At 42.1% G+C, this 12692-nt stretch overlaps 1 protein-coding gene across 1 annotated transcript in view; it reads left to right on the forward strand.

Moving 5' to 3' along the window:
- Positions 1 to 661: 661 nt before the first annotated feature.
- The window catches only part of CACUL1 (CDK2 associated cullin domain 1), a 48207-nt gene continuing 36176 nt past the window's right edge, over positions 662 to 12692 (forward strand). Inside the window, exon 1 of the mRNA XM_080640468.1 lies at positions 662 to 1244. Coding sequence (XP_080496594.1) covers positions 890 to 1244 — 355 coding nt within the window. The 5' untranslated portion in view covers positions 662 to 889. The remainder of the gene's footprint in view (positions 1245 to 12692) is intronic.

Genomic DNA, 12692 nt, shown 5'->3' on the forward strand with positions numbered 1-12692 from the left:
TTTCTGGCTTCAATGTATAGAGGAATTAGAAACTTAAAAAAAAACATATCCATGAATATTTCAAACGCATTCATTTTTTTGAGTCACCCTGCTAAGTTTCAGTTTTTATTCTCGGTTTTGAGATTTGGGTGGTGTGGGCTAAGGCCGCGAGCAGTCCCATAAAGGAACGTTTTCAATGTTGTGGCTTCCCAGCTCCGTCCCCAAACCAAGGCCGGGCTGCGAGGCCCTGGACGGTGCGAAGGCCCGGTAAACCCGGTGAGGCCCCCCAAAACACCACCGAAAGGGTGGCGGATGGCACTAGATTGCCGGCTGCGGTTGGCATTCAGCTGTAGGAGGCGGCCAGGCTCTCGGTCGTCAGGGCAACCAGACTGCGAACGCGCGTGCGCAGCCAAACTCCCTTATGACGAGAGGCCGGACCGGGGGCGAGGCCGGGCCGGAGGCGGGGCCGACGAATGCTCACCGCGACCCATCGCCCCTCCGAGTGCAGCCCCGGCCGGGGCGGGGCGAACCTCTGCCCTATTGCTTGGGGGTGACTCACAGCTCCCGCCTCTTTTCTCTTTGCTTTCTCGCACCACGTGCTCTTCGGGCCGCGCCTCCAGCTGCCCTTCCCAACTGCCTGTTGGAAGCTGCTGTAAAATGTCGTGAGGGGCGTGGCCGCTTTACGGTTGCCTCTCCCAGACGAGAGCCCGGGAGCGCCCACCGCCGTCAGCCCGGTCTCCCAGAGTCAGCCCGGCGGACAGTGAGCGACTCGGCGCCCCGCTGCCCTCCCCGCCGCGCCCGTTCCGGCCCCCGGCGATGTGACTGCGAGGAGGCTGCGCTGCCCCCTGGCCCGGGGGTCGAGACGGGCGGCAGGTGCCTGTGAGGCGGGCGGGTGCTGGGGGCCGGCAGGATGGAGGAAAGCATGGAAGAGGAGGAGGGGGGCAGCTACGAGGCAATGATGGACGACCAGAACCACAACAACTGGGAGGCTGCGGTGGACGGCTTCCGGCAGCCCCCGCCACCCCCCTCGTCGATCCCAGCCCCTGCCCGCGAGCCGCCGGGGGGACAGCTGCTGGCGGTGCCAGCGGTCTCGGTGGACAGGAAAGGCCCCAAGGAGGGGCTCCAGTTGGGGCAGCCACCGCCGGAGTCCAATGGGGTGATCATGATGGTGAAGTGCTGCGACGCGGCCGCCGCTGCGGCCAAGGCGGTCCCCGCCCCCAACCCCAGCTCCACCATCAACATCAACACCTCCACCTCCAAGTTCTGTGAGTCCCGCCGTCCCCGGCAGCCTCGGCTTCCCTCCTCCCCACCCGGACGCCGCACCCACCCTTTTCGGAGCAGCCCCGCTTCCTTTGTTTCAGGCCCGGGTCTCCCCTCCCCTCTCGTCTCCGCCTCCCCCCCCCCTCTCCCCCCCAGTTCGGTGTCTGCGGCCCTGGCGTCTAGGGTTACCTGGCCTAGAGCGGAGCCCGGTGCGCTCACAGCCCCACTTCTACGGACGCGAGCCTTATCGCAGCTGGCTGTCACTCAACCCAAGGAAGCTCTTCTCTTCTCCGTACCCCCTTGAAGTTTCACCCTCAAGCGTGTGATGAAAATAAGGCAGCTTGAGTTTCCATAGGGAGGAGCCTTCCGTCTTTTTTTTTTTTTTTTTCCTTTTTGCAGCCAGAGAGGAAAATCTGGCAACTTCTGTTCTTGTGCTTTTAGCCAGTCTGCGTTAAACAAGTTGAGGGTTAGCAATCTGACCGTATCTGCACTCGTTCTTTCTCTTCCCCAGTGTCTGTACACCTTCTGCATCCTAATAGGAAAATGCATGAGTTGCTTCTTGAGCAAACCCATGCAGCGGGAGCTGTGACATCCGTTCTGAAGCTCATAAGCTATAAAATTATTTTCAAAGTCTACACTGATAAGAGTAAGCCATTCAGCATGTGTCCCAATCCAAACTTCGGTTGCGTGTTGGACGTTTATTTTAGCGATTTGCCTTAACGTTCTGTTGCAGGCAGAAAAAATTAAGACCAAAATCTGGAATCCGAAACTGCCCCCAATCAGGAGGTATGCTTCCATAGTTAGGAAAAAAAAAAAAAAAAGTGTTTTTGCTTTGAGAGGGTTTTTTTTTGGGTGTGTGAAAATGGACCATCACAGACAGATTTTTCTCTTCTATTAATAACTGCAGTTTTTGAATGGCATCTGGTAAAGCAACTGGAGATGGCATTTCTAGTTACTAATTTTATCAAACTGCACCAGGAATTGTCCAGTTAGCATTGCAGAAAATGATGGCCTTGATTCAGATATATAATCACTGCCTTACACTTTTGTGTGTGTGTGGGAACAGACGTATAACTTTATGTCTTCAAGATACTGCTTTAATCAAAGACATTCATGTGTAGGTATGGTTGGTTTTAAGTTTGCTAAAATTTCTGGCTTCAATGTATAGAAGTTGGTAAGATTTGTATTTGATTTTTTTCTGTTATGCATACATGAGAATAATACTTACATGTATAGTTTGTGTGTTGAAATCTGTGTGGTGAAAGTAGACCTTGGACAGAGTGGCAGGGTGACTTACCTAAATGCTGAAGGAAGCTTGCTTTAGTGCTTACACAAAGTTCATTTGAAGAGTTCAAAAAACAACATAAAAAAGCAGAAATTAGTGAAATTAAGGAACAAATGACTTGCCAAACAAAAAGATTGTTCTTTGAAAATTAATAAGCTAGACAGACCTGTGTTTAACAAGATTGATGAAGGAAAAATGATTGCAAATAAAATAAGTGAAAAGGGGAAATAACTACAAACATGAGATTTAAAACATAATTTTATGAATTTCTATAGGTTAATAAATTTGAAAGCCTAGATGAAATGTATAAATACTTAGAAAACTGTAAACTCTGAAAGTTGGTAACAGAAGAAAAAGCTTGAACGGCTTAATAAATATTTAACCAACTGAAATGGTAGTTAAAGACCTCCCCTTTCAAAAACTCTGGACCCAGATAATCTTATAAGTGTGTTGCATTGAACTTTTAGTTACCAATACTTAATTCATTTTTACAAGTTGTTCTGGGAAACAGAAAAAAAAAGATACCAAGTTCATTTTATGAGGTTACTGAAATCTGGGTTCTAAAACTAGATAAGGATAATAGGAGAAAATTAGAGATCTGTTGCACTTATTAGCAAAGATATGAAAATCCTACACAATATACTAGCTTTTAACACACTGTTGAGGCCAAACAGTGTGTTAAAAAATTATGATCTATAGAGTTTGTTTTAGAAATGAAAGCATGGTGTAACATTTATTTATAATGTAAGTTATCTCATTAATAGGCCAAAAGAGAAAAATCATGATTATCTTGATACCATAAAATTATTGAATAAGATCCAGCTCAAAATACAAGATAACTGTGTAAATGTCATTACCAAAAAGCTACAACAAATAATACTTAATAGAGAAATTTTATATACATTCACTTCAAGATGGGTAATAAGGATACCTCCATCACTATTACTGTTTAACATGATAAGAAAGGTCCTAGTTAACACTATTATAAAGGGAAAAATAGGTATAAGGATAGGAAGGGAAATAATGAAATTCATTATTTGCAGATAATATCACTCACAAGAATTAGAATCAAGAGAGAAACTATTAGTAGGAGTTTATCAGGATTGGTGAGTTAAAGATTAGCCTACAAAAGTTAATAGCATTTACTACACCAGCAATCAAAGGTAAATATTGTATAAAATAACTAGAGGCCCGGTGCACAAAATTCATGCAGGGGGCGGGGAGGGGTGGGCCCCTCAGCCCAGCCTGCACCCTCTCGAAATCCGGGCCCCTTGGGAGATGTTTGACTGCCATTGGGTGAGACCCAGACCCAGCTGGCCCCACCCCTGTCAAGCCCCGCCAGCGGGGGACACAGTGTCATGTCCCCAGGTGGGGACACAGCATCCCCGGCCGGTGCCCCTACCCACTCATGAGTGCCTGCTGCGCAGGCATCCTCCTGTTGATCGGTCGTTACGGCGTGAGGGCGTCATGACCATTAGCATATTAGCTCTTTATTATATAGGGTAGCAACAAAACTATAAAGTCTCTAGGAATTAACCCAAGAATACATAAAACTTTTAAGGAGAAACTTTAATAAGGAACTAGAAGGGGACCTAAAGAAATAGAAAAACTTTTCATATTCTTGGGATAAGATTACTTATAAGAATGTCAGTTTTCTCCATTTTTAATCTATAAATTTAAAGTGCTGTCAAAATTCCAGTTGGTTTGTCTGACAAACTCGGTCCCCCAAATCTAAAATTTATATGGCAGGCAGGATAAAGCTTGTGAGTAGCTAAATCAGTCTTTAACGTTTGCTTTAATGGGACTTGCCTAGCAGAAGTTAAAATATTGTTTCAAGGCTGTAGCAATAAAAACTAGTGCAAGAACAAGAGAACAAAAAAATAGACTGGGGGGAACGAGTTAGAAAGTAGAGACTTACCTGCATATGTTCAGAACTTAAAGGTGACATCATAAGTCACTGGAGAAAGGAGTGATGTTAGGGAGATGGTTCACTACATGGAGAACAAACCTACCACCACAAACAGGATGAACTCTGGATACATTAAAGATCTAACTGTGACAGGGAAAACTGTAAGATTAATAGAAGACCGTGCTGAAGGTCTTTACCCAACGACAGAGTAGGACTTCTTAAACCTTTACAAACTTATAAAAGTGAAAAAGGAATGACTTGGATTATATACAAATCAAGGATTTTCATTCAGCAAAAGACAGGTGAAGGAATGAGAGAACATATTAGCAGTGCCTAAAGTTAACCAGGGAATCCATAAAAGGAGGGCAGTGACACCTGTAGAAAAACGGGCAAAGGCTATTAATAAGTAGATTACAGAATAGAAAATTCTAACAAGCATAGAAAGAGATGTTTGAAATTATTAATCACATAATGTAAACTAAAACAGTAAGGCCATGTCTTTTTTTCACCTATTAGGTTGGCAACAGTGAGAAAGCTACATAATACCAAGTGTGGGTGGGGATATGGGGCTGGGGAGATAGCAGTGTAGTGGACCTGTGAGGGGCGGAGGTGGCCAGAGTCACTGTGAACTGGGTAATGAAAGAGAGCTGGAGTGTCGGTGTAGCTGTGGGCTATGATGGTGAAAGTGTACTTTTGGGCTGTTAGGTGAAAACAGCTTCTGGTGCTCTGTTTTGGAATAGATTTTTAAAAAATCATGTGTTAGCTTGGTCGATGCTTACTAGATGCTAGTTACTGTGTTTTGTTTCTGTAAAGAGATCATATCTGGAACGGCAGCTACAATTGTGGTCACCTGATTTGACTGACTATACATCCTTCCAGAGCTATCTCCTCTGCACTGGCCAAATAGGCTAGTGAAATCAGAATGCCAGCCAGTCACCACCCCTGTGCCTTTCAAGTCTGCATTACTGAAAGACAGTTCCTCTGCACTTTCCTCAGGGATATACTTTAGATTTATTATTTATTATAGGAGGGGGCACTTCTAAGGGGGTTTACTTGTCCCTCCCTATACTGATGGCTCTTACTCACCTATGAAGTTGAGATGAGACTTGGAACTTGGGGTTTGGCTCTACAAACTCTCACACCTCTAACCTTACTTGCCAGAACCAGCAGCAGCAGCAGCAGTATATCCTTTTCCTCGCTCTGACCTCCCAAATCTCACTCAGGTGTAATTATTTAGTTTAACGTTCCATAGTATGTTAGTCAGTTTTCTGTGATGATAATCACCAAATCTCCGGAGCTTACGGAACAACAAAGCTTTATTTCTTGCTCGTGTTATGTGGTGGCTGACAGTTGACTGTGGCTCCTCACAAGCCATCTCATTCTGAAGAGCAGCTCTTCTCTGGTCCCGTCATTCTTGGCAGAGGCAAAGAGAAGCGTGGCCAGAAACACAATGGGTTTTACAGCTTCTGCTCAAATGTAGCAAATGTCACATCTGCTCATTGTCCAGACATATTAAACAGAATAGAATGGTTCCGTCTGAATGTGTTGGGGGGTGGGGGCAATGGGACCAGGGCAGTGGTCGGCAAACTCATTAGTCAACAGAGCGGCAAACCGCGGCGGCTCGTGAGCCGCGGTTTGCTGACCACTGGACTAGGGTATGAGGGTAAAAGGCAAAGAATGGATGGATGGAGGGAGTGAGGGCAGGAAGGAAGGAAGGATCTTGAGTTGATTGATCATACTGTGCCGTGATCTCTTGAGAATTATTAACCCAGTGCACCAAAAGTTTCTATTCTCTAGTATTTTAAATTGAACTCAGTGAAATTATTCTTTTTCTAAATTTCTGGTTCAAAAATGTGTTAAATATTGATTGTTGAATTGAATGAAATTAACTGATTTTTATTAAATCATAAATAAATTTGCCCTTTACTTGGTCAGGTCCTGTCTGCCTGTTTTCATATTGGTGGATTGTTTTACAAGTGGATCACTTAATATATTCAGGTCTTAAAATACACACTGTTCGCAGCATCTGTGCTGGTTATTTGGCATCTTCTTGCCTTCCGGGTTAGTGGGAGTTGTGCTGCAGCAAGCATCCCTATGCTATTGATCCACGGGCTGCATTCTGGAATCTTACTGGGGATCTTGTCTTGCCATTTTTTGATATGTATTACACAAAGTGGCTTTGATGAAACGGTAAGAGACAGACATTGTAACGTTTATGTAAGCTCCAGTCTCATATCCCTAAAGAGAATTGAATACTGTTTACTGCCCCTTTAAACGGTAACACTGTAAGTTGTAGTCCATTGTAATCACATTTTAAACTGTTAAGTGTTATATAAAAAATGCTGTTGATACCCTTCTGTAATATGTCTTGACAGGGCAAGCTGGCCTTTAATTTTTCTTACACTTTTGTGGACATTGGGCTATTAACCTCTGCAGATAGACTTACAGATACATGTAATTTGTAGTTGCAGGTGTGCTGTCTAGACATCTGAATGGCATTTTACTCAACAAATATTTATTCTGTATGCCAAGGTAACAGCATAGCCTCTGGTGATGAATGAGACACAGTTTAGTGTAGGAGATAATGGACAGGTAATTATAATTAAAGTTATGTATGCATATGGTAGCATAGAGGAAACAGAACGTTTATAAAAATGAATAGAAGTTTGTCAGGAGAATTGAGGATGACTTGAAGAGACTTTGTTGCAGAGGAAGCAGCTGTGCTTAAGACCCAGAGTTGAAATTATTGTTGGAACGTAAGGTGTGAGGCACATAGGGAGTGGCACAATTAAATGTGGATAGATAGAAAGGTCTAGAGAGAGGCCTGACCAGTGTGGCTCAGTGGTTCGAGCGTGGGCCCATGCACCAAAGGGTCGCGGGTTTGTTCCTGGCACGTGCCTTGGTTTTGGGTTTGCTCCCTGTCTCCTAGTCATGGGTGTGTGTGCGCACGCAAGGCAACAGTCAGTGTGTCTTTCTCACATCGATGTTTCTCTCCCTCCCTCCCTCTCCCTCTGAAAGGCAATGGAAATCCTCTGGTGTGTATTAACAATAATAAAAAAGATCTAGAGAGTGACGGGCATGCGTTCCATGTTAGAGGTAGGATTTTCTTCTAAAGGAGTCACTAAAGAATGTCAAGGGAGTCAACCTGGTGAAATTTGTCTTAGTGTGTTAGTTTAGATGAGAAAGGAGAGAGATTGGAGACCTAAAGACTAGTTAGTTAGTGGGTTGTAATTATTATTGTCTAGACAAGAGATGAAGACAGCAAACATGTCAAACTAAAAGGCTAACACAGGCCAAATAAACAAGGTTTAAGTTGATGTGGGCCGCAAAAAAACAAAAGCTTCAATTTTCATAGAAACATAGGTTTATTTTGATAGAGACATGCTGAATACAAAGGGCTGAAATAAATGAGTCATCGTTAACATAAAATAATAGAACATTTCAATAAAAAGTAATATAGTTTCTTGAACATTAACTTACCATACCAGACACTGAATAACCACACAAATTAATAAGCATACAAGACATAATGTGGCAATTGGCTGCTAAAATATTCACTGCTAGTATTAGTGGAGAGAAATGGTGCACCTGTGCGTAAGGTGCATAAGGGAAATGAATGCAACACAATTATAGTAATCAGTCATTAGTGAACGTTGTAGTTCATTATTAATCATTATGTATAACAGGATATTGTAAAAATTAAGTTACGAAATTTTTATTAAAACGTTTCTTACATACCCTTATATTGACTGGGCCGCAAAAATATTTGTTGTGGGCCACATGCAGCCCGTGGGCTGTGAGTTTGACATGCTTGACATACAGCCTTGGAAGAGAGGTGGTGTCAGATTTTGGAAATATTTGGGGACTAGACTTCAAAATTTATGGGTCAAGGAGGGAGGATGAAGAGAGCTGGCACTACCTTTGACCTGAATGTGGGAGGAGTATAGGTAGGTCGGTGTGTGTCTGTCTCTTTAAAAGATGTCTATGGACCATTAAGGAAGTGAGAATTAGTAGGCAATCAGTCAATCTGAGCTTTCTCATTCTGTGCTTTAGAATATTGGAAATACTGAGATGAAAATTTAATTTCATTAGATTTATTTTTCCATTTCTGAGGATTTAAGATTCAGCAGACTCTTTGGACTTAAACCAAAACTTTGCTCTTATTAAAAGTTTGTAATTTGAAAACTCAAACTGTGAAAAGACACATAATTAAAATCAGTGGTTCCCTCCCCTGCCTCTTCCATTCCTGGACTTGTTAGTCAGAGTCAATCACTTTTAATGCATTTAGTTATTTCTTTTGATATTTATTCACTCATTTATTCACCTCATCTCTTCAGTTAATACCACAATTTTTGGTTCAGTCAATCGACCATATTTACTAAGTGTACTGGTTAATAATGGCGGATTTTGTAATCAAAGAAAACATGATAATTTCAAGAGAAACATCGAAAGTGCTTTATTCAAAGTAATGTCCATTGCTAGCTACACATTTCCCCCATCTTTCAGGTAGTTTGTGGATACTGTCCCAATACAACTTTTCTTGTTTTGAGGCAAACCATTCAGAGGCCCAATTTTCCACTTCTTCGTACGTTTTGAAGTGCTGCTCAGAAAGTACATGTGCCATCGATGGAACAAGTGGTCATCTGAAGGAGCAAGGTCTGTGAATACAGTGGGTGGATTAATACTTCCTAGGCAAGATCTTTTAACGTGTCTTTAACTGGTTTTGAAGTGTGTGATGGTGCTTTATCACGAAGCAAAATTACTTTGCCATGTCTTCTGGAACATTCTGGTTGTTTCATGATCAAACCATGGTTCAAATTATTTGTGGTCAGTAGCGATCAGTATTAATGGTTTCACCTGGTTTTAGAAGCTCATAAAACACCACACGTTCCTGATCCCACCAAACGCAGAGCATTGTCTTCCGAAGCGATTTGGCCTTGCAATCGACATTGATGGTTGACCTGGATCAACCCATGATTTGTGCACTTGGGATTCTCAAAATAAATCCACTTTTCATCGCCAGTCACAATTCGATGCAAAAAAGACTTTCTTTTGTGCCGTTGAAGCAACATTTTACTGATGACTTTTCGGTTTTCCATTTGCCTTTCGCTCAGTTGATGTGGCACCCATTTTCCTTCCTTTAAAATCTTTCCCATTGCTTGTAAATGATCGGAAATTGTTTGCTAAGCAACATTTAATCTTTCAGCAAGTTGTTTTTGAGTTTGACATGCAACTTCAATAATGCTTGTAATTGTTGGTCTTCAAACTTTTTTGATTGACCTGGACGTTCTTTGTCTTTCACATCGAAATCATCGCTTTTAAAGTGTTTAAACCAATGTTCACAAGTATCTTGAGATGGAGCATGTTCACCATAAGCTTCCTGAAGTATACGATAACTTTTTCTTCAAAATAAAGTAATGAATTAAAACTTCTCGCAAATGCTTTTTTTTTTTTTTGCACAAAATTCGACATTTTTAAGCGTAAAGATATCTATGATGTTAACACCTTCAGCAAATTTGACATATGAAGTTTTGAAGCTTGCTGTCAATACAACAAAATAGCATACATATCAAACCGCATATATATCAACATATGTGTAACTCCATCTATTGAAAAAAATCCGCATTATTTACTAGTACACCTAGTACATTATGATTACTAGTATGTAAATAGTCACTCAAGGGCCAGGAGTATACTCAGATTACATGTTCTTTCACATAGAAAGAACTTTGGTATTAGTTGCCTTGTTTATACTTCCATTATTTTTGTTAAGCTCATCTTAAAAACGTTGCAACAGCTTCCTCAGATTCACCATGTATTTGTCACTGGTGTTTTCACAATGCTCAGTTAATCAGTATTTTCTTTTTGTCTGCTTGTGAAGCTGTTAGTCTTCCTGTTCCTATTTATTCTTTAGGGTCTCTGCACAGTTGCTACTCGGGGACTTCCCAGATAGTTACCTGATGTCTTCCTTTTTATTGGTGTATTCTGTGTGTATGTGTGTGTTGTATTTAGAATATATCTTCTGAGAAAATTTGTGTGTGGATACGTTTGTCTATATAAAAATGCTGCTTTCACACTTGATTGATAGTATGTGTATAGAAATCTTAACTGAAAATCTTTCTTCCTTAGACTTTTTAGTGTTGTTTTATTGACTTTAAGCTTGCAGTATTAGAATGGAGAGTTCAGATGCCATTTGACTTTTTTTTCCTTGAACATTTCTGGGCTATCTATAATAATAAAAGGGTAATATGCTAATTAGACCGGACGTCTTTCGGACGTCCTTCCTGACAGCCGGGGCCAGAGGGAAGCCAGCCCAGGTCCAGGGTGCCTGCGGGCGGCTGGAGGAGGGAAGCAGCCTGGGTCCCAGGCGCCTGTGGGTGACTGGAGGAGGGAAGCCGGTGCTGGTAGCCAGGGGAAGGAAGGCCTACTCTTGCACGAATTTTCGTGCATCTGGCCTCTAGTTTTCTTATATTTGTCAATATTTTTCTCCCTTTACATTTTCTCTATTTTCCCTTTTCTCTGGAATTATTACTGTTAGTCAGATGTTGATTTCCTATTTTGATTCTCTAAGTTTGTTAATTAGTTTTTGCTTTGTTCCGGGAGAGTTTTCTTAATTATCTTTGTTTTTATCATATCAATTTTTGTTTGTTTTGATCTCAACTGTCTGAGACTTTGCAAATCTTGATGATCTTTAGCTCTGTTAATATTTAAAAGTGAAAAAGGCTAATTGGTAGTTCTGTGTTTGAGAGGGGCCTTTCCAAGTAAAAGTGTGGGCTTCTCTGCAGAACTGCTATTTTGTGCAGGAAGTGCCAAATATTAGTATGTGAATGTCTTTTCTCTGGGATTGTTCAGTTTCCGTAAAGAAGGATCTTCCATTTGAAGGGAGAATGATGGGGTGGGTTGGTGGAGCAGGAAACAAAGTACATTTCTTCTGGCTGATGGCATTCTAGAATTAAAGAGAAGAGCAGGGTTAGATATTTTAGCATTTCTGGTGTTGACTTAAAATCCATAAGCTTTGTGCGACACACACACACACACACACACACACACACCTCACCCCCACCCCCACCCCTACCATGAATCTGTGTCTTAGAGTCTCAAGCTTTTATCTTTCAGTTTTTACACGAACAATACTTCTCTTTACTGTTTAGTCTTGCAGTCAATCTTTACCTCTCAGCCACCAGCTCTCTCTGCCTTTAATCCACACTCATTGTATCCTGTCCTCAAGTCCTGAACTTCTCAGAGGCCTGCAGGACACCTATTAGTGCACTTAATGGTGTTTCTCCCTCAGCACACCTGCCTTGCGCTGCTACTTCAGAGTTAAACTTTCCTGGTCTTAATGCCATGGAAAGATTACTTGTTTTTAAATCTTGCAGGAAATCACAGAATTTTAAAACTATGGCAGACCTGCATGCAGTTAGTGTGGTTTACACCTGTGTCATCTCAACTGAGCAGATACTTCCAATTTGAATATTTTAGATAGGTTGGAATTGGAGAATAATGGATGAGAAGGATCTTGAACCTCAGTGACTAATATTTAGAAATCATTGATGTGATAGAAAGAAGCTAGGTAAAGGCTTTGTTTTGCCTGGTATCTCTGCCAGTAATCAGCCATGAACCCTTGGGGAAGTCAACCCCTGAGCTCCCCAGTTTCTGGTAAAACAAAATACTGGATGTAGTAGTTTTTAGCTCTGATCTTCCGAGGTAGTTCGTAAGACATAAGGTGTCTTAGAGGCTTTGGGTAGTTCTTTTTAACACTAGCTTCATTTCATTGTGAAATAGCTGTCACCTTGGATATCAAAGTTGTTAGGACATTTGTGATAAATGCTTTATTAAACCTGGAGTGAAGGAGTAAGCTAGCTAGGGAATGAGGTAAACCTTCAGTGTAAGGCTCTAGTTCAGCCGTGGGCAAACTATGGCCCGCGGGCCGGATCCGGCTGTTCTATCCGGTTCTCTTGCTCTCCCCTCCGCTCCTTTACTTTGAATTTATATTAGTTCACACAAACACTCCATCCATGCTTTTGTTCTGGCCCTCCGGTCCAGTTTAAGAACCCATTGTGGCCCTCGAGTCAAAAAGTTTGCCCACCCCTGCGTTCATTGATGCTTTTTTCTGTTGGGCTTATCCGAAGTGTAAGACAGCAAGAGCCCATCAGAGTTATAGTAATGTCTAGGAGGCACTAGTACGTCTCCGCAGGTTTTCAGTAACTTCTTTTGTTACTATACTATAGTATTTAAAAAATGATTTTACTGATTTCAGAG

Source organism: Plecotus auritus (genome assembly GCF_963455305.1).
Source record: "Plecotus auritus genome assembly, chromosome: 9".
Classification (NCBI taxonomy): Eukaryota; Metazoa; Chordata; class Mammalia; order Chiroptera; family Vespertilionidae; genus Plecotus; species Plecotus auritus.